Below are 27375 nucleotides of genomic sequence, written 5' to 3'. Positions count from 1 at the left end.
GCCATTTCCACTTATATTTAGCTTTGGGTACTCTTTTGAGAGTATTTTGGCCAGCTTTGAGGTGCTTTAAATTTGAGATTACAGTGAAAAATATAACTTATAGTTTTAAGTCTTATAATTTATAATTTAAGTAATAAATTTTATTATTAAAAAGTTATTCCTGTTTAATAATTATTTGTTTAAAATATTTTCAAATATGTTATATATATATATATTTTAAACAAATTAAAAAAATGTATTTTGAAATAGAAATGACGATTATTTGATTTTTTAAATATTATGATTATATTTTTAAAAATTTAAAAATTATAAGGATATTTTTACTTATTAGCGGTCTTTTTAAAATTTGAACTAAATTTTAGATTATTCAAAAAAACATTAGTTAATCTAATTTTTTCCTTAAAAATTTTTAAACTTATTTAAAAACTTTATAAAATTGGCATTTCCAAAGACTCAACTGCTCAATAAGCCAAGGCATGCAGTCCTTTGGTCGGCCACTGAGGTTCCCTGGCGAGGTGAATTCATGTAGTGGGATAAGGGAAAAATAAAGAAGCAAAATAATACTATTCATTCAGGTAAACACTAGCTAAATAACGGTGTACAATTTTAGCATCCCGTGTAAAAGCGGGTTCATGGATGAAAATCTGTCTCCAATGCCTTTGTTAAATAAAAAAGCCATTCATTCCCTCGCGTCGACACAAAACACGCAGGCAATGTGTTTTCATTTTTCATTTTTTTTTTATTCCACAGAGACAAAGAAGCACTCAACGTCACCTCAGTTAAAGTCCCTCGCTACGTACTCATATATACTCTGAGATCCAAATCTCGCTTCTCCCCCCCCCCAAATTCTCTCTCTCTCTCTGATCCCTCTGATTATACCTTTTCGGATCTCGGGGAGTTCGAATTCGATACCACCGGTGGTTGATCGGGGACCATCTTGGGATTTCGTACTGGATCTGATCGAGCTTTCCCGGAACCTCACCTCCGTACCCAACCATGAATCCCTTCTCTTCCGAAACGCGCCTGAGGTTAGCTTTAAACCGTACTTTTTCCATTTAATTTTGATTGGTCATGAATCCCTTCTCTCTTTTTGTTTTTTCCCCCTAAAGCAGGAGAGATATGTTAATTTTGGTTCATATTGATTGCGCTAATTAAGATTGAATCAGAATCGTTGCTGCCGCTACTTATTTCGCATAATTCAAGATGATTATGGTTGACAATTGTAGTGCATGCCTCTCTCTTTATTATGTGGTTGTTTTAATATTTGGAGTTGTTTGCTCGTGGATACCTTTAACCCTGGGATTGATACTGCATGTGTGGAACATTCGAGCTTGCATCGGTGAAATGTTTTAGATTTCATTTTGTGACACGATAGAGATGTGCTCCAAATGGGCCCGGCAGTGTCGGCTTTAGTGGGAATTGTTGAAGCATATGTTTAAATGTGCCTAGTGGTATACGTACTTTAGAAGGAGCATGCAGTATTTGATATGCGATCCTGCTGTCGCTCTATCTCATTTGTATGGAACAATAAATTTATGAAGAACGCCTTGAATCTTGCTGGAGCAATGATTCTCTTAGTTTAGCATATGGCAAATGTAGAAAAAGTGGTGCCCCAAAAGGTGGTTAAGAGGTTTGCCAGGAGGACCAGTGCCAATAGGAAACAGTTTGCACTGCTAATTGGGGTCATAGATGTAATCAATCCCAAGAAAGTTGATGCTCTAGCATTTGGAAATGCCTGATAATCCTGGTGAGGATTCTAAAGTATGTTTTCGGACTAATTTATAGTGGAACTTTAGCACCATACATTCTGAAACTTGGATCATATCATGATATAATTCATCTTAGTTTATTTTAAATGCTAGTTCTTGTTTATCTGCATTACAAGTTGAAGTGAGATGGATTTGATATGAGAAGCAGCTTTTCAGAGTCATTCACTCAATGTAGACACTTCAAAGTGAATGCTTTTTTTGACTAGATCTTAACTTAGAACCATCCCAACCTCTCCCCACATGTTTTCCACTTAAGCCAAAGCTCAAGGGTGCAATTTTACTTACCTACTGTGTACACACACACACACACACACACACACACACACACACACAGGTACACACAAGTATATATAAGTTGCCCCCTCTTTTTTTAATGTTCAAAGAGTAAAAAAATTTTTTACTTATCAAAAAAAGAAAAAGGAAAAAGAAAATAGTCATGTTATTAAGTGGATATGGACTTCCTGTTTTGTTTTTGGATAAGTAATGAAGGATTTTATTGATGAATATACTAGGCATGGCCCATGCACGCATATACAAGAGAGACTCCTATGCTTGATTGATATTCGATACAAGAAACTCATGGACACTTGGTCCATTAAAAATACCACAATTGACCATTGAAATAATTTGTTGAAGAAGAAATCTCTAACTTCATCTGTTGTCCACTTGCGGTCTATGAAGCTTTAGTCATTTCTTTCCCTCCAAATGTACCACAATAAACAAATGGGGGTGATCTTCCAAATTACTGCATTTTGTGATTGCTATGTAAGCCACTCTAACTTGCCAATAAATCAACGACTCTTCTAGGCATCACCCATGCTAATCCCACCCTATCAAAGAAATCAATTTTATAGTGTTTTGGCTATCTCTGCGTGTAGAAGTTGGTAGTCAACAGTCTCCCCGTTCCTCTTGCACACACAACACCAATCTCTTACAATCATCTGGCGGTTCCTTAGGTTGTTTGTATATATAGAAAGGGAAGCCATTCTCCCTTTGCCCCCTCCCCTAAAAAAGAAAGAGACCTCTAGAGGAATGTAAAGAGAAGCCATTCTCCCCACTTCCCCCACCAGAGGAATATAAGTTGAAACCATTCTCTCCCTGCCCATGGAAAAGAAAGAAACCACCGAAGTACTGTTAAAAAGAAGCTGTTGTCCCTATGTATATATGTATTTATATGCATTCAATTACCATGGATGCACCCTTGAGCTTTGGATTAAGTGGTAAACATTTGGGGAGGGATTGGGAATGGTTTTAGATTAAAATCTAGCGTAGAAACAAAATAAAGAAAACTCACTTGGAGACATAACCTATAAGTCTACAAAATGTACAGTGTGATCTTAAGAATAAAAAAAATCACATTTTTGTTCTTTTTTGGAAAGTATAGCTTATCTGGTATGTCCTTTTTAACCCAAATAGCAAGAATATGGTAAGGGGCTTGGTCTTGGTGGTATGCTCACTTTGGGTATAAGGTTCGAACCTTTGGGTGCAAACAATTTATAGAGACCATGCCCCATCGGTGAAAAGCCAATGACTTACCTGATCCGTGTGATGGGATGCGTTACACGGGTTCTGGGTTTAACTGTGTTGAAGACATGATGCGTTACCACGGTCTCTAGGATTCCTTATCATAAAAAAGATTTAAGTTTTGAACTATTGCTCTTTGCAACTTTTGATTCATACAATATGGTTGCCATATTGCCATGTTATAATTAGGTTGCCACATGTGAGCTAATTCTACAATTTGTTTGGGCTTTTGGCTTATGTTAACAACCTGATGAAGGTCCAAGTAACATCTGGACTTATCTTCCAAGAGGATAAGTCAAAGTTACGATTAGACTTTATCGGAATTCATTATAAACCGCAAGAATTTCTACCTCTAGGCAGTGTGAGATGACATTCACCCCATTCCTATACTCAGTTCAAGGTATTACAATGTCTTAAAATGGGTGAGATAATACCAACTTCGATAAAAAAGATAAGGGAAGTTTCTACAATTTTAGGCCATATTTGGTTAACACCAAATTTTTCAAAATTATTTTCAACTTCAATTCAAAAAATATTTCATTCTCCAAAAATTTTTCTAATTCAAACTTTTATTCCAATCATTTTCCTAGATTTCATTGAAATTCAAAAATACGTTTTTTTAGCGATAAAAAAGTTCAACTTTTACAAAAGCCAAACAAAAATTACCCTTACAAATTATTTTCAAACAAAAATTTTCAGCTCTGCCAATCAACTTTTACAGACCCCAATACAAAAATATTTTAAAAAAATTTTATTTAAAATTTCTTATCTACTTTCACAAAACCCAATTAGTAATACATCTAAAAAAGTTCTCATAAATTCTCAAAATTTCCCTTAATTAAACATACCCTTAAAGTTCTGGTTTTAGTTTATGACGAGAACGAAGTGAGGGAATTTCTCATTGAATTACCCAAGGTGCACTTGTAGGAAACTCCTTGTCAAGGGCCTGTGTACTCCCGGGATTAGTTGGGACACTGTTCCTGGACACTTGGTGCCAATAAAAAAGAAGAAGAAGGAAGTGTCCTAGTTAATTCATTGTAGTGTTCCCCTTTCTGATGAAACGTGTAAGAAACCACTTCTTTTTCCATCCTTCATTCATATTTTTATGTTTAATTGTGCTTATAAAATGGACCTAAAGTGATGCTATTACCTTCAATGCCTCTCTGCCTTTGTCAGTATAAATTAGCCATCTTTTGGCAGGGTAAGGTAGCAAAACAATCTAGATGATGAATTAGGTTGGAGTGAAATGCTCATTGCACATGTTAAAATTTAAATTAAGGATAGCCTTTGAGGTTGGTTCATAGAAGTTCACCCATATCAGGAATAGATGATCTGAGTCTAGTAGTCTCCAAGATTGATACTTTTGTCAAATGCATCTCTTAGGTAGTTCAACTATTGTGGTCATTCTGAGTGAGTTTCTCATAAATGCATAAGGCAGTGGAAATGAGTGGCCCTTTCTTTCTTAGGTCCATACATATGTAATACTCAAAGAATAGATCTACATGGCGGGTTAAGATTGGCTTATGAAAGAACTGAGGTTCATTGGTGATGCTTGTTTAGCCAAATAACGAACTAGACATTGGGAACTTGCGTCTTTTGGTATGAATAATGATATTCTAAAATTGGTTGCTGAGATAAAATGCCATATCTGTTCATTACTTTTCGCTTTCTTCTGTTTTGCTTACTCTTTTTTTTTTTTTTTTTTTAATATATAATTTTTTTTTTAATTTTTTACTTCTGTTTCAAAAATTTTTAAGAACTTTATTCAGTTTGATTATATACCACCAAGTAACATTATTTATATTGTACTGAACATGGCTTTGCCAATATACTTTGATTTACTTATAAAAAAAAAATATTATTTATTGAAGAATTCTATTTGTCACTTATATAAAAAAAGAAGAATTTTATTTGCCATCATTTTTATCATCATCCTCTTAGAATCATTTAATGTGGCATTAAATGATTGGCCCATGAGTGGAATAGTTTTCAGTCATTTAATACCACATCATGGGATGGTGGTAAAAGGGATGGTGAGTAGAATTAATTTATTTTATATTTTCTTCCAAAGACAATTTTTCATGGACCTAACTATTTTTTTTGAACATTTTAAATTTTATTTTGTGGTGTATACCTATTTCAATGCAGGGACATGATTCGGGCTATACGTGCCTGCAAAACTGCAGCAGAGGAACGTGCAGTTGTTAGAAAAGAGTGTGCTGCTATTCGTGCCTCAATTAATGAAAATGATCCAGATTATCGGCACCGTAACATTGCAAAGCTCATGTTCATACATATGCTTGGCTACCCCACACATTTTGGTCAAATGGAATGCCTGAAGTTGATTGCATCTGCTGAGTTTCCTGAGAAGAGAATTGGGTATCTTGGCCTCATGTTGCTTCTTGATGAAAGACAAGAAGTCCTTATGTTGGTCACAAACTCACTAAAACAGTATCCTATTTTTTCTACTCTTTTATCTTTTTTTCTTTTGGATAAATCATTTTTCCATGTAAAACCCAGTTCTTTCTTTTTTTTTTCCTTTCTGTTTTATCATTGTCCTGACCTTGCCTGTTATTTTAGTGTTTGTTCCTGTTATTGGCACTTTAAAGTTTATTTTTAGTGAATGGTTCATTGGTTTGGCATTCTTGTAAGAAAACAAAATGGGAATAATATCTACACTATGTTGCATTCTTAACCTCTGCACAGAGATCTCAATCATGCAAATCAGTATATTGTAGGACTTGCTCTTTGCGCTTTGGGAAATATTTGTTCAGCAGAGATGGCCCGTGATCTTGCACCAGAAGTAGAAAGATTGTTGCAATTTCGAGATCCGAATACTCGGAAAAAAGTGAGTCTTTTGTGCAGATTTAGATGTTAGCTCTATCAAACTTATCTGCCCCCATTTCTATCTGTTTGCAAATTTTCTTAATTCTTGACCTCCTTCCGTCCACATAGCTCACTAAAGTATATTTGAGAAAGAAAAATCATTTTGGAACAGAAGAAAAAAAAGAAAAGAAAATGTTATTGTGTATTATTACTCTTCTTTGTTTAGTGACTTGAGGCAGTCCTGCCTTTTTTTCTTCACTGTTGGGACCTTAATCATCCCTAGTTATTCCTACAAGGAAAGGAAATTTATGTGCCAATCTGTTGAACTTATTGTAGTCTGTAATATTCACCTTGAAACAAATCCGGTTCTCATATTTATGTTGTGAAATTATTACATTAAAATAGTTCATTTTTTCAACTTCTTTTGGCTGACTTCATTCTTATAATGGTTGCTGGTGGTCTCTAGTTGGGATCTTTACTGACATGTCAATTTTAGACATGTTTGACCTACAGTCATTTCTAGGGGTTTTTTGGTTGTTAAAAAACTAATTAAGTTGTTGCAATTTGATGTATGTATTGTTGACAAACATTTATACTTGGAATATTGTCTTATCTAATTTCTATTGGTTAAAGGGTTTCCCTTTTGTCTTTCTTTCTTGAAAGTTGACTATACTCAATGTTTTATATAGGCAGCTTTGTGTGCTATAAGGATTATAAAGAAAGTACCAGACCTGGCGGAAAATTTTATAAATCCTGCTGCTGCCTTACTTAAAGAAAAACATCATGGAGTTTTAATAACAGGAGTTCAACTTTGTACAGATCTATGTAAAGTTAGTCCAGAAGCCCTTGAACATTTCAGAAAGGTAACTTGACCATGACTGCAGCCAATATGTTTCCTATTATTCTTAATTGGCCACAGGCATTCTGTGTGGTATATGATTTTATACAGAAATTTAATATTTTTGTGTGACAATTTTTTTTCCCACCAAGTATATTATAAAGCTGCTGTTTTTTTGTTCTTGGTGGGTGATCCATGACGAAGTACATGTCTGCTTGGAAAAGAAAATACACAAGGAGTCCATTTCAAATATTCTAGATGCTAATGGGATCTTGGGTTAAGTTTCATGTATCATAATCCTCAATCCGGATTATAGGAGATGTGTTCTAGATTGAGGAATGACGCATAAGTTGGGAATCCATGTTGACTTCTACACAATTCGTTTTCTTTATGGCCTGATCTTGTTGTTCATCGGACATCACTCCAATTTAATCCTCAAGGTGCTACATGTAAAATTCATACTGTGCATTGGGTTTGTGTATTGTAGAAATGACACTATTATTTTTTGGTAAATTTTTATGAGAAAAAAACTAAACAATAATGCTCAGCTCTGATTCAGATAATTCTTCCTCCTAAATTGTAACGAGAAGTGTTTATACTCTGGTTATAGAGATGCACAGAGGGTTTGGTCAGAACTCTAAAGGATGTTGTGAACAGCCCATATGCACCTGAGTATGATATTGCTGGCATCACGGACCCTTTCCTTCATATCAGATTGGTTAGACTTTTGCGTGTGTTGGGCCAAGGAGATGCGGATGCCAGTGATTTGATGAACGACATACTTGCACAGGTATATTATCCCACAAATGTTATTTCATGCTATAATTGTTTGTTATATGAGTCATGATTCTTGGATTATTCAGAAAATTTCCACTTTGCATGATTGCTGAGCATATACATCAGTGTGGTTTATTGGGGATTAAGGTCATCTAGATTTTGAAGGTGATCTGCCATGTGGATTTGGCCAAATCCTAACCATTTCTTTTAAATATGATGTATATACTTTTCTAAATAACCTCCTATCGCTTTAAAATTCAAGTTTAATATGTTAAACATTGTAAATATTAAGATGATAAGATGATAATCATTTGGATTTTAATGCGATAGTTGCCAATTTGGCAAAACTCTACCATTGAATTTGAAAGCAACAATTGGAATTTGGCAAAGTCCACCCTGTAGATTAACCCGTTAAATTTAGAGGATCTTATCCACTTATAAGTTTGTGTTCTATGGGTGGTATATGCTATATATAGGATGAAGTACTAAACTCTTGCATTGACTTTGAACATTGATTTTAAAAAAAGAAAGTGCTCCCACCTGGGGGGCGGGGGGTGTTCTCAAGTTATTAGTAGAAGGCAGACCAAGCCGTCATTGGAAGCCAAGTTAGAGAATCTTAGTGAAATCAGTAAAAATGTTATGTGGTTTTTCTGGATGCAGATGTGTGATGAGTGGTTAATCATGATCTGAAACAGGTAGAATTTAGTGGTGGTCAATGGTGATGTCTTTGTCTCAGCAGTCTTTGAAATGTATGACCTTTATTTGAATACTTCGACTGTAATGTTTTTGGAGGTTTTGAGGGGGTGAGAAGGAGATTCTAAAAGTTGGCATATATTATGCTTGAGGTTATATAATACTATGGAAAATGTAATCGTGAAGTCTAATATGACTTTTTATCCTATCGTCTTTGGACCAAATAGTATCTTTTCTCAATGAATTGGGGATGGAGGGTTGAGCCACAAATTAAATGTTGTACAAATGCATAAGTTAGATATACCATAAAAAAGGTCTCGCATCTTCTTTAATTTTTACATTTAAGTTATCTTTAAGCTTTTTTAAGTTCTGACAAAATTTGTTAAAGATTATATGCTTATGTCACTTGTATTATGTATGCTGATTGATTAGTATTTGATGAAAATTCTCAGAATTAGGGCACACGGTATGTCTTTGAAATGCTTGCAATACTGGCTACCTTGCACAAATTCTGCTTGCCTTTATAAAGGCATACTAATCTCTAAATCCTTTGTTTTAAGTCCAGTCATATTATTTAAAAGATCCCTTTGTTGTGATTCATTATCAGCTTCTTTAGGAAGATTCTCAGCATGGACAACTTAAGAAAACGCCAGATTATTGTTATGGATTGATCCTTTATGTGCAGAAAGGGAGGGGAAATTGTAGATCATATTCTACTTCATTGTCAGGTTGCTAATGCCATATGGTATAATTTCTTTACTTGAGTTGGTTTAGCAGGACAATGCCAAGAAAGGTAGTATATCTCCTTGCTACTTGGAGAGGATGAAGTGGAAGTATACAAATTTTAGTTTTTGGAAGATGACCCCCATTTGTCTACTGTGGTGTATCTGGAAGGAAAGGAATGATAGAAATTTCAAAGATTGAGAATAGTCATTGGATGAACTCAAAACTTTCTAGTATAAAACTTTGTTCTTTTGGGCAGTCGCCATAGATTTTAATGAACTAAGCCTCTATGATTTTTAATTTTTAATTTTTGTATTGGTTTCTAATTCTAACTTGATGTTTCTCTGGTACTCGGGCTATGCTTATTGTTATTATCAATAAATTTTACATAAAAAAAATATTCTTGACATTATCTAGTTTCATGTTTGACACAACCTTACAAACTTTACAATACTTTCTTTTATGATTGACATACCATATTTTGTCTTCCTAGGTGGCAACAAAAACTGAATCCAATAAAAATGCTGGCAATGCTATTCTGTATGAATGTGTTGAAACTATCATGAGCATTGAAGATAATGGTGGCTTACGCGTTCTTGCTATCAATATCTTGGGAAGATTCTTGTCAAATCGTGATAACAATATCAGGTTTTGATATATATCTTTAAGCTGGGCATCCTTTTGATATCAATTATGTCTCTTTTCAGGTTCTACATGAATTATTTTTCACTAAATTATGCATCTTTTTCTTAGTATAGTATGGATTACTTGATCCCAGTGGCGTCTTTCTAAACATGTTGAGGGATCTATTGTTTGTCTATATGTTGCGGTCTTTTCCTATAAACCTTTATGCTCATAAAAGCCAAGAATATCTGGTTAGTGATATAAATCATAATTCAAGGTTGCAACAAGGAATGCTGTATGATATTTCTTGGGGGTTTGATTAGATGATGGTTGTAGGCAGTGTAATGAAGGCTGTTTGCCCCACCTAACCTGAGACTGCCTTAGGAATTGCATGTTTATTCATACATATGAACTAGAAGGAAGATGTGGGATGTTTGTTCAAACGTTGGCTGATACATGATGAAAAATGTAGCAATGCTATGAATAGCTATCCTTAATTCTCTCTGCCTGTGTGAAGCACGATATTTGTAGATGACGATTAATTTGTATCAGAGGAGACAATCACCTCTGTTTCTACCTAAGAATTTTTCTCAAAGAAAAGAATCCATAGTACCAGCTTTGTAAGACAATGTACAAATGTCCAGCAGTTATATTTATCTCAAGAGAGAGTGAAACTGCTAGAAACTAAATTAAGGTAGCATGTATCCGTTCTTTAAGCTTCAATAACTTCTTACCTAGTCACCAAGATCTAATTGACTGCATGAGCCTTCACTGTTGGTTTAAAAGGCCTTTTGCTGAAATTTCTGTTGACTTCTCTTCTTGTGCTTTTTGTGGCCTTTTTGAAGTCTGAAACTAAAGTCTTACCCTGTTACGCATCAGGCCTAATAGTTATTTCTCCTTGAGTGTAATTATTTTATTTGATTAATACCTTAATTGCTTTAGCCCTTTGCTCTATCCTTCTCAGTTTGCTGTTTGATCAGCTAAATTATAAAATTAACATTCATGTTTATTTAGATATGTTGCACTAAACATGCTGATGAAGGCAATAACAGTAGATAGTCAAGCAGTGCAGCGACATCGGGCAACAATCTTGGAATGTGTAAAGGTATTTCATAGTTATAATTAATGTTGTACTGAACAATGAAAAAGGTTGCTAAAAGAACTGTTGCTTGGTAAGCAATCAAGAAGTCTCTCTCTTTTGTCTTATATTTTCCTCTTTTTTGTGGATTGAAATATACACAGCAGCTTTTGATATGGTATTTTTTCCCAAGATAGTCTGGCTGTATATTCTGTTGTGGTCTGCGGAACATATGATGCAATATTCTTCCTTTGCTCTTGTTGACGAATCAAATATTATTATTTCAAGCATTATTTTTTACTTATTCACACATGAGGAGTTTTGGAATGCGTCTTTTGACAGTTTCCAACATTTTCTTACATACAGTTCTAGGTGGAATTGATGCATCGCCTTCTTATTTGACCCATTTTTACTATTATTAACAAAAGCTGTGGTCTTTAGTGTATGTTTTCATTTGACCTTTCCACTTTCAGGATTCAGATGCTTCAATTCGGAAAAGGGCCCTTGAACTTGTTTATCTTCTAGTAAACGAAAGCAATGTAAAACCTTTGACAAAAGAGCTGATTGAATATCTGGAAGTAAGTGATCAGGAATTCAAGGGAGATCTTACTGCCAAAATTTGTTCCATAATTGCGAAGTAAGTTACAGTTGAAATTGAAATTGATGTCTTTCTTTTCTTTTTCTCCTTTGAGATACTGTATTATGGCTTCCTTATATTTGCTATAAAATTTGTGGCAAACATGAAAATTGCTTCTTAACCCCCCTTCTCGGTGGGAAAAAAGAAGAAGAAAAAGTTGAACTTGGCATTCATACGGTAACATGTCTAGCCTCGAGAGGTAGCTGTACACTTGCCAATACTTGCTGTGGCCATTTCAGTCACATGTTTTTCTATGTACTTCTGAAGCAACTTAAGCATTAATTATCCTCCAAACAAGGTATTTTGTCACATATTGGGATTTGAATCAATCTCCTTATTCTCCTTATTATGTAGTTTGTCAGTGTTCAATTTTGTGAGCTTGTCCACTTCTTAATAGCTTTGTGTTTTGGGGATCTATGTTTTCTTTTTTTGATAAGTATGGATTGTGTTTTCTAAGATGGTATTGGAGCCTTTTTTTTAACTTAAAATGCCTTGGTTGAAGTCTTTTTGACCTCCAAGCTGTTTATTTTTTCTTTTTTAGACTCGCAATGCCTGTAGTTGTTGATCATTATTCTGTGGACTTACACATGAGGTGCAAGTATTTGTGAGCTTGATATTTATTGTTGATCCGCTTTCTAATGGTTTAAGTTTTGGGATCTATTATTTTTCAATGTAGATGCTTATCCGATCAGCAATTGGTTGGGAATTGTTGTCCTTTTCGTCATTCTTCATTATATTGTACTCTACCTGGATGGGAGGTGTTAGATAAGGTGGATTTCATCCAAAATGAGGAGCTTTGAGGTCATAAATATGTATCATGCATTACGTTCTGCAAGTATTCTTTTTCCTTGTAAAGGAGTTTGGAGGAACAAAGTCTGTTTGCAGGTTTGAATGGACATCTGCATTGGGAATATCCTACTGTGGATAATTTGAGAAAGAGAAATATTAGTATCGGATTGGTGTTGTATATGCAAGAAGAGTGGGGACATAATTGATCGGTTATTGTTGCACTACGATGTAGCTATATGAGTTTGGGCCTCAGTGTTCAATATTTACGGTGTTACTTGGGTGATGCCTCAAATGGTCTTGGAGTTACTGACTGTTTGGAGGAGTCCGGATGTGGTAAGCTTGGAGGCACGAGACTTTAAATATTTTGAAAAGAAAGTGGAGGAGCCTAATTCTTTAGCGCTAAAAATACTGTGTTTGGATGTCGGCTCATAGTAGCTTTGGCTTCCCTAGTTCTTGTTTTCCTTCTTTCTGATTGGGTACTTTCTTTTGTATACACTTGGGTTTCGTCGGTGATTTGAAGGAAATCCTAATTACTTATATAATAAGTGTAGATGCTTTTTCCTTTTTGTGTGGCATCTGGAACATGGGTATGCATTTATGTAATTCTGTTGAATCTTTTGATAATGATATGCTGCATAATGTGGGATTAGTTGAGCAAAGTATATTGCATGAACTAATTGGAATTCCTAGCCAGCAATAGTTGATTTACATTCACTTCTTGGTGCTTTAGGTTTTCACCTGAGAAGATATGGTACATTGATCAGATGCTCAAGGTTCTCTCAGAGGTATAAAGCATGGTACCATATCCTCTGTGTTTCATTACATCAAAGGCTGTTTGTTTGATGTTTTTCTGGAACATTTCGGTGTTTTTATATTGATAAGTCTGTCTGTACTCTGGGCACTTGTCAAAAAAAAAAAAAAACGTATGTCAGTACCCTTGGTTGTTTTCTGCACTATGTCAATGAACATTTTCTTCCTTGCTTTTTGTCCCGGGGTAAGTGAATAGCATTACATCTACCTATCCGAAAAAAAAATAGCATTAACTCAGAAGGATCACCGTATAAACAGTAATCTACCTTCCAATTCTTTCAGCTGTAAGACCTGATACGGATAAAAACAAGCTGGCACTAAGAGAATACAATTGCTAATTAAAATTGGGTGGATGACAGCAAGCAAAAAAAAATTCCTAACGTGCTCAACATCTATAACCAGAGTGATTTCTCTCAATGGTGAGTCAATAGATGTTACACTAGCAACTGAGAGGAGGATTCATAAAGAAAAGAGCATCAAGATCTTCGGTAGTTGGGGTATTCTTCATGGTAATAAAGCTTCAACCCTCTATGGCTGCAGTAGTCCTCACTGCTGTTTCTCCCACCTTAAAACATGAAAGGGTACTCATTGTTGAGGATCCTCTGTGAACCTCCAAACCCCTCTTAAGGAAAATTCAACCAAATCAACCACTTCCAGCTGCCAAACACTAGTAAGTAGTCACATTCATGAGGGAACAAGAATCCCTCATGGATCTAACCAAACCCAGCCAAACCAAACATCAGGACCCCAACCTCAAATTTGGAGAGGATGAAAATCTTACTTTTGCACGTCAAAGCCCTCAGGCTTGAAGGAGAGAGCTCATTTAAGCTCAAAACCTCCTCTCAAATCTGGTTTCTTCAAATCTGGTTTCTATGTGTCAAGAGGTTTGTATTTGTCGAGAGGTTGAAAAGAGGACTTACATCTCAAATCCAAGAAGCACAAAGAGAGCAATTTTACTTGATTGCATTTAATCTCTAACTACGTTTGTATTTGGAATGGAAAATACTTTAGCAACAAAGTGATTACACAAAAACAAACTTACAAACTGATGTGGCCTAATATGGTATGTCAGATGGTACTTGTATTATAAAATAGATCTAATAGATTTCATGAAGCCATATTAGTGTGTGGATTTACTTTGTGTAATCTTTTTGTATCTGTAGCAATTTTCATTTGGAATTAGTTAGACCAAAGCTATAGTGATTCTGCTTCCACTTAGGGCCATATGTACTATTAAGCCATAGGCTACCATTTTCTTTTTCAGACTCTCACTGATGTTCTTTTAACCTTCACTTTTCCCTGTCCTTCCCATGTTATGATGGCTGCTTTGCTTGGTGGATAATCTGGTATGAAAAGCATAGTAATAATTTGAGTTTCAACAGAACTTACTGTTATATGTTGACTTCATTCTTTAGATTGTTGTATAAGCAGTTGTCTGTACTGCTCAATCTTCAAGATTTATCTAATTTTCTTGGCCTTCTCTTGATTCATGAAATCCTAAGTGTATGAGATTCCCTTGTATACTTCCTGTATACTTTATTTCTAGTTTTTAGTAAGAGATAAATCATGATGGGCCACTGACTTTTTAACATCCATGGACCTTACCTGCTTTTAAATGCATTAGTTGGATTACTTATAAATCATAACAATGTCGAACTCTGATAACTACAGTTGCCATCAATCAGTCAACGGTCTTCTATTTTTTTAATAAGAGAAACCATGGTGGGGTACTAACAGTAACTGTTTAAATGGATCTACAAAATGTACAAGTAGACATTTTCCAAGTTAGGCTTGAATTAGTGGAGCCAAATCATTTATTTGCTTGAATTTGACTTGTGGATAAAACTGCATGTAACATGAAAACATGGCACCTATTTTATTTTAGGCAAAAAAAGCATGCAACTCATTTTTTACTTTTATATCTCTTGGATTAGAACCCTTAACTTATCGGATATCTTAACTTCTTATAAAATCTCACTAATCTATATATGAGGACTCAGGCCTACAAAGATTAAAAGGGCATCACCCTAACATGATTTAGCCCTTTGAATAACATTGCACTTGTAAAAAATGCTAATTCTTAGCAATAAAATTTTACTTTTACCTATAAAAAAAATGCTAATTCCAGGTTAACAACTCCACCCGCACCCCCCCCCCCCCCCCCCCCCCCCCCCCCCCCCCCCAACCAAAACACAATATCTCTCAAACGTTCCCTTGGCCATCTTTCTAGTCATCCATCATTTTGTGTTGAAATATTTTCTGATGACGAGGTATCTGAGAACTTCCACTGCTTTAGATAAGGCTCTGGTTCTTGACTAATCCCCGAGGTAAAAGATGTCTCCGCCAGCAAATTTGTCACCTTCACCGCAATGCCTTGTTCGCAAGGACCAGAGATCAGCCAGAAGCAACCCACCTGTAGGGTCTCCTTTCGATGCCTTTCTCACCCAGATTTGGTCTCTGGGGAGCCTTTTAACCTCCTGCTCAGGAGGGTTGTGTTGAAATATGGAAGTATGTGGATCTCTGTAGATGAAGGTGATGGGGTTGCACCTCAGCAAACACTTGGAAAACATTTTTGAAAACATTTTTTTTTTTTTCTAGTGTATAAGATACAATTGACATTTTCTTTGTAGATGAAGGTGATGGGGTTGCACCTCAGCAAACACTTGAAAAACATTTTTGAACACACTTTTTTTTCAAGTGTATAAGATACAATTCACATTTTCTGTCACCTTCTGCCCTAATGCTTCTTCTCAAAACTTCATACAGAAAATTATATCATGCAATCTATATAATTTGCTCCGGCATAAAAGTGCAGTGTTGAATTTTGTTAATCTTTTCATCCATTTTTTTCTTAGCATACTTTTTTTTTTTTTTTAATTGGATCCAGGTGTCTGAGAACAAAGCCAATTTTTCTTAGCATAGTCAACTATGTATTTTGTTTTTAGGAGGTACTTATCTTTATGCTGTGCTTAGTAGGCTGGAAATTTTGTGAAAGATGAAGCCTGGCATGCTCTTATTGTTGTGATAAGCAATGCTTCTGATCTCCATGGATATTCTGTAAGGGCATTATACAGAGCATTCCAAACATCAGCTGAACAGGTAATTGGTTTTTGCCCCCCACTGGAAAATATGTGCAATATACTTATCAATATGAGCTCCAATCATCTCGGGTATTTAAGCATACATTCCATTCATACAGACTTGTTCTTCCTAAGAGGATTGTTTCAACATTTTCACTAGGAAACCCTTGTTCGAGTGGCAGTTTGGTGTATAGGAGAATATGGTGACATGTTGATCAATAATGTCGGGTTGCTCGATATAGAGAATCCAATAACTGTGAGTTCAACCTCATCCATGTGTTAAATTGCGAATTTCCAGTGTAATGCAGGATAAAGCAATCAGTAGATATTGTGTTTGGATAAGTTCTCTTTTCTTTGTTGTTTCCTAATTTTCCTTTTTTTTTTGGTTTTTTGTTTTGTTGGGGGGGGGGGGGGGGGGGGGTCCAGGGGTATGGTGTAATGTCTTGCTATTTTTTTTTTTTTTTTTTTTCTATAAGTAAGAAATTTATTAAAACCACGTAATTAGGCATAGCCCAAGTACATTGGAAGTATACAAGAGAATGTAATGTCTTGCAGATTTAATGGGTGTGGAATGCTAAAATAATGGTTAAGTGATATTTTAGGAATTCAATCTTTTGGAACAAGTGTTAACTAAACGTGATTTTAGACTAGGTGATCGATCCTCAGTTTGCCTCCCGACTCTACTTTGCCTCCCATTAAAAAATGTTAAAATTCCATCATTTGGGCCCATTCAGTAAGTAAAAGTGTTAAAATAATGACCAAGTGTTTAAATTCATATTTTCCTAAAACTCAAGCTTTTGGGACTAGTGATAATTTAACATAGAAACATCGGCAAAATAAGATTCTGCAACAGAAAAGAGAGAGAATTCAAATATCTTTTGCTTGTCCCCCTTGCTCACTGTAATTTCATTGGTTCAAATCGAAATGATAAGTTAAATGATGTCATAGATGAGTCATCTGGATTATGCGAGGTTATCTGCGTAAAGATAAACATATGTGGGCTAAATCTACAATGAGGCTGTCTACTGGCTTCAGCTTTCAATAACTGCAGCATCTGATTAAATTGTTTGGTGATAAATGGATGTTATACACCCTTTTGTTTGTCATCCGTGTATTTGTTTCTCCCAATTAACTTAAGTTCTTTGAAAACAGGTAACAGGATCTGATGCTGTGGACATTGTAGAGCTTGCCATTAAGCGCCATACATCAGATCTCACAACTAAATCAATGTCTTTGATTGCTCTGTTAAAGCTCTCTTCTCGATTTCCATCTTGTTCAGAGTATGTTTACAATCTTCCAACTTTTGGTATGATTTTCACTTTAGTTTTTTTGCCATGATATGTGTTTATTTCTATTTTCCCTGCTGTTTTGTTGAAGGTGTAGAGTTCTAGTAAAATGTATACAGTGTACGTTTTGATAGCTGGAGGTTTTCCACTTTCGGGTTTTGCAACTTGTTGCTTAATTTCTTCTGATATGGTTGAATCTCTCTCTCTCTCTCTCTCTCTCACACACACACACACACACTTTGTATATACATATATATGTTTATATATAGATAAAATTGGTTTGTGGATTTGCTTTGGAACTCATCTTTAATAATGTGACATTTTTGGACTTAGTTCTTGCTAGTTCCTCGAGTCTCCTAAAGTTAGACAATCTTTTCTAAATAATAATAATAAAAAAAAGAATCAAACAAATTCCTTCTCATCTCTCCTTTTGTCATGAAAGTTTGATTGTTAACCAAATTTGATAGGAGGATTCGAGATATAATCATTCAAAACAGAGGAAGTCTTGTGCTTGAATTGCAGCAGAGATCCATTGAATTCAATTCTGTTATTGAGAAGCATCAGAATATTAGGTATGCTGTAAATAATCTTATACTTAAATCATTAAGAGTTTCCGTTTAATACTTTCTTTTTTTCTTCCCCACCCTGCTTCCACTGGGAATGATTTCTTTATTGAAGCAGATTTTATATTAGAAAGCTGATGGATGAGTCTGTTTAGGTCTGCACTGGTTGAAAGGATGCCTGTTCTAGATGAGGCAACTTTCATTGGAAGGAGGGCCGGTTCATCGCCAGCAATGGTTTCAACTTCCAATTCAGCATCACTTAATCTCCCCAACGGAGTTGCTAAACCTCCTGCAGCACCTCTTGTAGATCTACTTGATCTAAGTTCAGATGATGTCCCCGCACCTAGCTCTTCTGGTGGTGGTTTTCTTCAGGATCTTCTTGGTGGTGTTGATCTTTCACCAGGATTAAATCAAACTGGTTAGTATTGGAACATACCAAGGCATAAATTGTCTATAAAACACTGGAAATTGATTCTTTTATTTTCTAAGCATTTGCACCTTTTTTTGGCATTGACAATCCACTTTTTCTTAAAAATCTTTTGGCTTTTAATGAAATAAGTCTACAGGAAGCATTTTCCAAAATACTGCCCTTGTTTTTGGACCTTGATCTGGAACTATTCCCTTCTGTATGATTAACAAGTGATAGCTTTGATGTATCATTTCTGGAGGGCTCATTTTTGAAAGAGGGCAGTAAGAAGAGAGACTTGAGCTTCAGAACTAATTTCTCAAGTCCTCAAAACTACAGTCATTTCTTTCTCTCCACAGAGTCAAAGACACCAGGATGAGCACGGAGGGATCATCCTCCACAGTGTTGCACACTAATGGCTTCCAAACTGCCCTTTCCAACATGGTCATGAATTGATATGGTCTTAACCAATGCATATCATTTGTGTTTTCTTTCAGCAATTTCTGGCACAAATGAGGCTCCAAGAACTGGCACGGATATTCTACTGGATCTCTTGTCTATTGAAACACCACCCGCACAAAGATCATCCATAACTGACATATTATCTAGCAGTCAAGGTGACAAATCACCAGTTGCATCATTGGGAGAAATTTCATCCCTGCCTTCACTCTCTACACGAGCCACTAGTGCTGGGGCTACTTCTATGATGGATTTGTTGGATGGATTTGCCCCCAATCCACCAATGCCTGGTAATATTTTGTGTCATGTGGAGATCTTTTTGGCAGATATATTTTCATTCAAAGTAGTGATGCCATTTTCTTTCTGAACAGAAGGCAATGGTCCAGTTTATCCACCTATTGTTGCGTTTGAGAGCAGCTCCTTGAGAATAACATTTGACTTCTCTAAGGCACCTGGAAACCCCCGGGCAACAGCAATACTGGCTACTTTTACGAATTTGTCACAGAATATCTATACAGATTTTATTTTCCAGGCAGCAGTTCCAAAGGTAATGCTAGCTCATGGGCTACTAAATATGTCTATTTTACTATTGTTTAATCTGTGAACTTATCATTGGACGCTCCCTTGATCTGTGGTATTGTACTTGCTGTTTTAATGTATGTCCCCTGCCTTCTTTTGTATTTATAGGCGATATTATTTTATTTCAATGTAGATTAATCACTCATGTTGTCTGATTTCTAAGTATCTTGAATCATTAGGTTTATTTTCTTTCCTTCAAGATTGCAGTTCTGAAATCTCTTGTGATTTTGAATCCACAGTTTCTTCAACTGCACTTAGATCCAGCTAGCAGCAATACTCTCCCTGCAAATGGTAATGGATCCATAACACAAAACTTGAGGGTTACTAACAGCCAACATGGAAAGGTAACTTGCATATTTTTTATATATCTGCGCGGTCGCGAACCTGAATTTTATGACACTGCTTAGCATGCTTCACTTTGTTATCCAAATAGCCCCATTTTTTCTTAACCTTGATTTAATGTAGTTATGTTGGTAATATTTACTTATCCACATCCAGCTGGTCTTTGTTTGTTTGTTTTTTTATTTTCTTATTTTAAGAATGTTTTGAATTTTCCTTTGGGTCTCTCCCATGTTGGAGATTGATGTTAATCTGAGCTTGTGCTGCTATAGCCAAAACATAAAGCTATAGAAATAAAGGTGGTGGGGGTCGAAATTAAAGGTTTGGTTGTGAATGTGAGGGATGGTCCGAGCGGGAATGTTTCCAATAATATTATTGGTTTTGGTCCATTCATCTCGAAGTCACAAATGCATTTGTCAAGGGAAGACAAATCCTTGACTTGGTTCTCATTGCTAATGAATGCTCGGATAGTAGGATTAGAGCCGGCACCCCAGGTATTCTTTGTAAATTGGATGTGGAGAAAGCTTTTGATCACATTAATTGGGATTTTCTGGTGCATATTCTTAGTAGATTTGGTTTTGGGGAGAGATGGTGTTAGTGGATGAAACATTGCATCACAACTGTCAGATTCTCGATTCTAGTTAATGGCACTCTCGAAGGTTTCTTTAATAGTTCTCGGGGTTTGAGACAAGGGAGCCCTTTGTCCCTTTTTTTGTCTGTCTTAGTAATGGATGTGTTGAGTAGAATGTTGAAGGCGGTGGTGGATAGGGGCTCTATTTCGGGCATTTCGGTGTGCAGCTCATCGGATGGTGGTTTAAATGTCTCTCATCTTCTTTTTGGTGATGATACATTGATTCTTTGTGAGCCGGATCCTGACCAGATTTGTTCCTTGAGGGCTCTATTGCTTTGTTTTGAAGTTGTCTCCAATCTTAGGGTGGATTTTTCAAAATCTGAAATGGTTCCTGTTGACCCGGTTCATAACCTAGGCGAATTGGCTGCTATCTTGGGCTGCAAGGTGTCATCCTTGCCTATGAAGTATCTTGGTCTTCCCTTTGGGGCTCCTCATAAATCCAAGGTAATGGGGGATGTAGTTGTTGAAAAGATTGAATGTAGATTGGCGGGTCGGAAGAGGATTTATTTGTCCAAAAGTGGCGGAATCACCCTAATCAAGAGCACGTTATCTAACCTCCCAATATACTTTTTATCTCTATTTCCTTTGGCTGTAGGATTGGTGAATAGATTGGAGAAGATTTTTCGTGATTTCTTGTGGGGAGGTTTAGGGCTTGTTTGGAAAAAGTTTTCATTCCAAAATTCTCATCTCATCTCATTCCATCTCCTTCCCAAACATCACTCAAATAGAAATACTTTCAAACTAATCATTACAACTTTTTCAAACTAATCATTACAACTTTCTCAAACTTTCAAACAAAAAATAAAAAATTCAACTTTTTCAAATCTACAAACAAAAATAATATTAAAAAGTTATATTCTAATAATATTTTAACTTTATAATATTTTTTATTCAACTTTTTCTCTCTTCTTTCCCAAAACCCTATAAAACATTAACTCAAACTATCTCACTACTATTAACAAACTATCTTACTTTTTTTTTTTTTTTTTTAATTGGCACCGAATGTCCAAGAACAGCGTCCTGACTAATCCCCAAAGTGCATAGGCCCTCGGTAAGGAGTTTCCGGCAAGTGCACTTCGGGTAATTCAAGGGGAAAATCTCCCAGTTTGATGGCCTCTAGAGATTGTTTGCATCTAAGGGGATTTGAACCTTGGACCTGGGGGGAGCATACCCCCAAGCCCAAGGCCTTTACCTCTTGAGCCAACTCCTAGGGGTTCAAACTATTTTACTACTATTCACGAAATTCTCATCTCATCTTACTTCTCAAGTTTGTCTTTAGAGGATAAGAAAAAATACCATTTGATAAAGTGAGATAAGATCTGTACCCATTTATCTTGTGGTGGTTTGGGGGTTAGAAAGTTGAGAATCTTCAAAAGGCCCACTCACCATTTCGATTTGAACGTAGCACCCAACGGGAGGCCAAGATATTTCATGGGCAGCTGAGATATCTTGCACCCCAAAATGGAAACCATACTCTCCACCACATTAGGAACATCCCCTGCTGACATTGCTTTTGATTTGGCCAAGTTTCACCTTCAACCTTGATGCGTCTTCAAAGAACAATAGGAGGGCCCATCAAGGCTCAAGTTTGATTAAGGTACCACCCTCCATGACACCTGAAATCATCTTACTAAAAGCTTCCATCACAAAAACAAAGAGTTGGAGATAGAGGGTCACCTTGTCTCAATCCTTGCGAGCTTTTAAATAGGCCTTTTGGTGTGCCATTCACCAATATTGAGAAAGAAGCCGTAGAGATACAATGATGGATCCATGTATACCATTTCATACCAAAGCCACATCTCTCGTGTAAAGTAAAAATCTTTACTTGGGGTATTATTTTTGACTATTCCACCATTGGTAGCATGGCTCAAGTCTCAGACTTTGGTTGGGATTCACTTTGATATCATCTGTAATGACCAAGGATGGCCCAAGGCATTTCTGGGCCTATACTCAAAAGGATTAATCAAAGTTGTGATTGGAGCTTCTTAAAATTATTATAAAGGGTAAAACCTTCTCTTTCTCAAGTATTGTGGGATCCATTCACCACCCTCTCCTCTTAAACTTGGGGTATTAGTCAGGCTTTTGACTTCCGATAAGAGAATGTGGAGTTTGAATTTCAATGGATGGGCAAGCCATTGACAATTTCATGCAATCTTGGCAACATTTGGGGCTTGATTAGGATCGCCTCCTCAGCAATCATGAGTTGAGATCTTTTAAGTTTTTTTGGCCCACCCAAGTGAGAGGTTTTGGTCTTGCAAATAACTTCTTTTCTTGGTTTGAGATGGTGGGTGAGCTGGGAGCATTTGTTAATTTTCTGACCCATCGATTCCTTTTTCCTTTGGTTTGCATCCATCTTCAAGGTCCGCTTTTGGGCCATCTGGTGTTCCTGCAAAACAGACAAATTGAGTGGGCTTAGCTCCCCAGTTCAGGTGTTTTTGTCCATTCCCTTTTCTAACATTTCGCTTTGGATGAGAATTTGAGTAGAAATCTCTCCTCCAAAGGCATTCCTGAGCATATTCCCTATGATATATCAAATATGTGAACGTAATCCAGCCTAACCTCCACTTTATATTCAGCAATCAGCAATGGCTTCTCCTTTATGCATGGGTCGATTTTCTCCTTCCATTTTCTGGTCAGTTTCCGATTTCATATAGAAGATTCAATCAATGCTTGATTATGGATATATTTAAATCTTCCTCAATAAGGTTCAGAATATTCGTCACTATTTCCTGTTGCCATTGTTGAAGGTTTTGAGGGTTCATATTTTCATGTTGCATCGAGATGGCAGAGGTAGAAATGGGAAGAATCCTTGTGGAGGGTGGGTTTTTGTAGATGATGGGTTCAGTTTGACCAGATCAAGGCTGGGTTGAACTGGCTGGGGGGGTTCGTTTCCCTTTCAGGGGGATACTAGTTTGGAGGTTTTGGCATTTGGTGGCTGTTCACAGTCGCCTGGGTAGACGGATGGTTTTTTGGGGCTCCTCGAATCAAGTTTCATTTGTGGCCGGTAGAATTGGTACTCGATTGGAGAGTGGGTTGGATTGAAGGTACAGTAGTAGTCTAGATGTCCTATTCTTCCACACTTGTGGCAAAGGTCCGATACATTTTTGCTGGTATTGGAGAATTGAAGGAATATATTAGGTGGGAGAGGTTCATCAATGAGGGTCACGTTGGCGCATGTGATCTGGTGGGAGAAGTAGATTTGGTGAATGGGTAGTTCAGCTCACCACTCCTTAAGAAACAAGAGAATGCCTTGAATGTTCCATGGGCTGTGTCATAGATCTCTATATCTATCATCTGAATTTGTGAGGGTGGAAATGTAGATGGAATTGTCATATTCTTCAAGGCAGAAGCCTGCTATAGTGTTCCCCACAAGGCTGAGATCGGAAATTTTATGGGCGAGCTGGGGCTCTGGTTCTTGAGATATCAGATCCTCCAGCCAGTTTATAGAGTTTACTCGGTTGATGAGTATGTTTCTGTTGGCTGGAGTTGTGTCCGTGATAAAAAAGAAAAAATGAGGGGGCTTAGAAAATTAACTGTGATTTGATGATAGTTGTGAGGAGTACCATTGTTCAGTGGTTGTGTGCTGTAGTGGAGGTGATGGAGTTTGTTGCAGTTTGCTATGTGTTTTGTTTATTTTCTGATTGTTGAGGAGCATATGTTGGGGCTTGTTTGTGGATTGTTAGAAAGATAGGAGATGTAGCTGGAGGGATGAGGATGCAGATTTCTTTTTTTTTTGATAGGTAATCAAGATATTGTATTCATAGAAATAGGCAAAGCCCAGGTAAACAGATAGCGTACATGGGAAACACCTAGCGAGAGGTTACAATTGAATGAGGATGCAGATTTCTCAATCAGAAGTAGCAAGGCTCAAGGGAGCAGGGTAAAAACGTGCTCTGAGGGACACTACTGGGAGTGTGGGAGCCTTTGAATCAATCCTACCCTGAGACTAGAGCTTGAAATATAGCTACTTGCAAGATGTAATGGGGGTCTTGGAAAGTGGGACTGCACATTGACTTCCCCTAGATCTGTGGTACCAGATATAGAGATGTTGTTAGGAGCTGAGTCAATGTACAAGAGGCAGACATATATGGAGTTCGTAGAGTTCATTTCAAAATGTTGTTTTCTTAATAAATGAAGTGGAAATTTTAATCCATTATCATCTAGATTAACAATTCACTGAAACTTGAAGACTAAGGTTTATATTATTCCCCATTAAAGTGCTGCTGGGATGTGGAAACCATCATAATAGATTTTAGTGGACTGTGGTTTATTTTTGCTTCAGACTTCACTATTTCTAATATTGCTGATAGAATGCATTCTTAAAATCGACAGAATTGTAGAATCAGTATTATATCACAAAGAACACAAACAACCAACAATAATCTGGGAAAATTGTGATAATTTTGGTCCTTTTCTTTTAGTGGAGCCTTTGTAGCTGCATGGAACGTCTTTCAACAGTCCATGTTATAGTTGATGTTTAGCAAAGAAGACAAACAACCGACACTAATGTTGGTGAAAGTCGGGATCTTTTTATCCTTATATTTTATTGGAAATACCCTGTCAACTCAATGGAATTTATGAGATGAATTAAGGTTATTATTGCTTCTGACTGGTTTCGTGGTGTTTATTACTTGTTTGTGGAATCCAGTAAGCTCTACTCAACAAAGACTTTGTTATGCTACTTGGTGTTGGGTATAATGACTTTTTTTTTTTTTTTTTGTCATGTGATTAGGGATCCTATGACTTGTATTGTTCTACTGAACCCATGTCTTAAGGAATTTTCACCCTTGTTTGTGTATGAGATGCTAGATAATCAAAATTACAAAGTTGATTCTATTTTCAGAAATCTCTTGTGATGCGAATGAGGATAGCTTATAAGTTCAACAACGAAGATATTTTGGAGGAAGGGCAGATCAACAATTTCCCTCGTGGTTTGTGAGATTGGATGGTCTTTCAGTGTGTTAAAGATTGTGATGCACAAGCACATAACTTTCTTGCTGCTTGTGGCATTGGTGCAATTTCCTGTTTCTATTGAAGCTGATTCTGCATTAGTTTTGAAACATGGCTTCACACTTCTTTTCCTTTTATATTTTACTTCCTTTTGTAGGTGTTTTATGTACATTATTTCATGATATTCCAGTAAGGAATTCTTAAAATTGATTTTGCCATTAGAGGCAGAGAGAGGAGAGAGAGAGAGAGCTCATGGAGACATATTGAGTACTTGAGGTGTTGTCTTGTAGTTTGAATTTACTCGCGAGCTTTATTCTTTGGTATTGAAGTCTCTTGACTTTAAACACTGATAAGCATACTCCGAATGCGATTTTGTGTAATATTTCATCAATATCAGTGAATAGCATCAAATTTTACTTTGTGTTTATCTCTACTTTTCTTAGTTTATTGTAAATTCTGAGTGTAAGTAGCGGTTAGGAGATGAACTTTTCTATAATGTATTATTCTGATCAGTTATGTATTGGAATGGTAAAGTGACAATTAACTTAAGTTTGACGTGGTTATGAGATCGTGGCTTCAATGTCACCTCTCTCTCTCTCTCTCTCTCTCTATGGGATTGTTCAAGTGAGAAAAAGTCGTGTCAAAATAATGTGATCACTCATCAAATTTTTATTCGGAAAAAGAATCATATGGGTATTATTTGCTTCTAGATTTCTCCTCACATGCTCTCTCTATCACCTTTTTAACTTGGGGAGATTATTCTCCACGTTATTGGCACCGGCATGTCCAGTCTTTTTTCTCTAAAATACTTCTCCCAATTCCATTTAAAAGTGTAGCTTTTATGATTTATTTCGATGCGCACTAAAGACGCTACAAAGACGTCTACTCTTAGCATTGGATTCAGGTTCTCAAAACGTGACTTTAGGAGAGACACCATCATAACATGGGGGAAGAAGCACATTACTTCCACCCCCACGGCCCACTGTATGCTTTACCTCACCACCTTACAAGGAACCCACAATAGAGTTGGGACTCCATCTCCATTAGAAGGAAGAAAAGGAAAAAAAAAAAAGATTATTTTTTATCTTCCCGCAGACAAAAGCAGACGTCTAGAGAGTCTCAGCATCCGAAAAGCAACTTGTTATCTGACTTCAATATCAATCCTTTACTCGCACATTTTTTGCATGTAGAATCATCCTATGTCTATTGAAATTCACCACCTGGGAAGTTTAAATGATGAAAAAAATTATGTTCATTTGTTTGAGACATTGGCCAACTATAGTTGCAACTTGCAATAAATATTGCAAGAATGGATGAGGACAATCCGATCCAGTCTCACACATGGAGGGAAATAGCTTAACCTGAAAATCATAAAGATTGATTGTCTTGCTCAAAGTTATAACTATTCGGAAAGAGAAGGCATTTCTTAAAATTGCAAAAGTATAAGGAATTTTACTGACGAGATAAGGTAAAAGCCGCTAGCTTTCGATGAGATAGCAGTCAGCAGAGGTAAGGAATTACCCTTCAACGTTGTGATAAATGGATTCATTGAAATAACATAAAAAAAAATGGAATACACATTGAATAACACTTCATGCACTCTAAGATCTAGCAGACCATGGTAAGCCCACACTAACAGATGTACCGCCCATATGGTTTTCTGATGAACTTGTGAATTTACTCTTCTTGGTTCATTGCCAGATCTTAGAAATAGAGAAGCTTTCAGCTTTAGTTCCAATGTTAATCTTTTTCCCATCATCCTCTCCATCAATTGTGGATTTCCTGTGTTGTATGCCTCTCCCTTTCACAATCCTCGTACTATCACCCATTCTATTGGGGCATAGGGCAACTTGCAGCTCCGAATCAATAATCGCATATTGATATGATCCCAAAGAATAACATCTTCTTGCATCCAAATTACTATTTCTAGTCTCTCCCCCTCTTCTTTCAATTCCTCCTCCATCATTTGAGCTTCTAAATTTGCCTAGTCTTAC

General features: G+C 36.4%; 1 protein-coding gene across 2 annotated transcripts; it reads left to right on the top strand.

The window, feature by feature from the left end:
• The first annotated feature begins 727 nt into the window (after positions 1–727).
• LOC122313138 (AP-1 complex subunit gamma-2-like) lies at positions 728–25808 on the top strand. Of its 2 annotated transcripts, XM_043127882.1 has the most exons (19): positions 730–1028; positions 5442–5744; positions 6000–6141; positions 6809–6982; positions 7568–7747; positions 9644–9798; positions 10789–10879; positions 11326–11489; positions 13009–13063; positions 16065–16187; positions 16329–16424; positions 17321–17448; positions 17922–18026; positions 18173–18435; positions 18921–19172; positions 19254–19429; positions 19701–19805; positions 25275–25371; positions 25539–25808. In XM_043127882.1, the coding sequence occupies exons 1-18, from the start codon at positions 997–999 to the stop codon at positions 25368–25370; spliced, it is 2640 nt and encodes an 879-aa protein (XP_042983816.1). In that variant the 5' UTR covers positions 730–996; the 3' UTR covers position 25371; positions 25539–25808. The 2 variants fall into 2 exon arrangements, with proteins under 2 accessions (XP_042983817.1, XP_042983816.1); XM_043127883.1 differs by having other exon boundaries at positions 728–1028; positions 19257–19429; positions 25275–25808.
• The last annotated feature ends 1567 nt before the right edge of the window (positions 25809–27375 follow it).

The sequence above is a fragment of the Carya illinoinensis genome, chromosome 6 (assembly GCF_018687715.1).
Source record: "Carya illinoinensis cultivar Pawnee chromosome 6, C.illinoinensisPawnee_v1, whole genome shotgun sequence".
NCBI lineage: Eukaryota > Viridiplantae > Streptophyta > Magnoliopsida > Fagales > Juglandaceae > Carya > Carya illinoinensis.
This window is presented reverse-complemented; position numbering and strand designations above follow the sequence as displayed.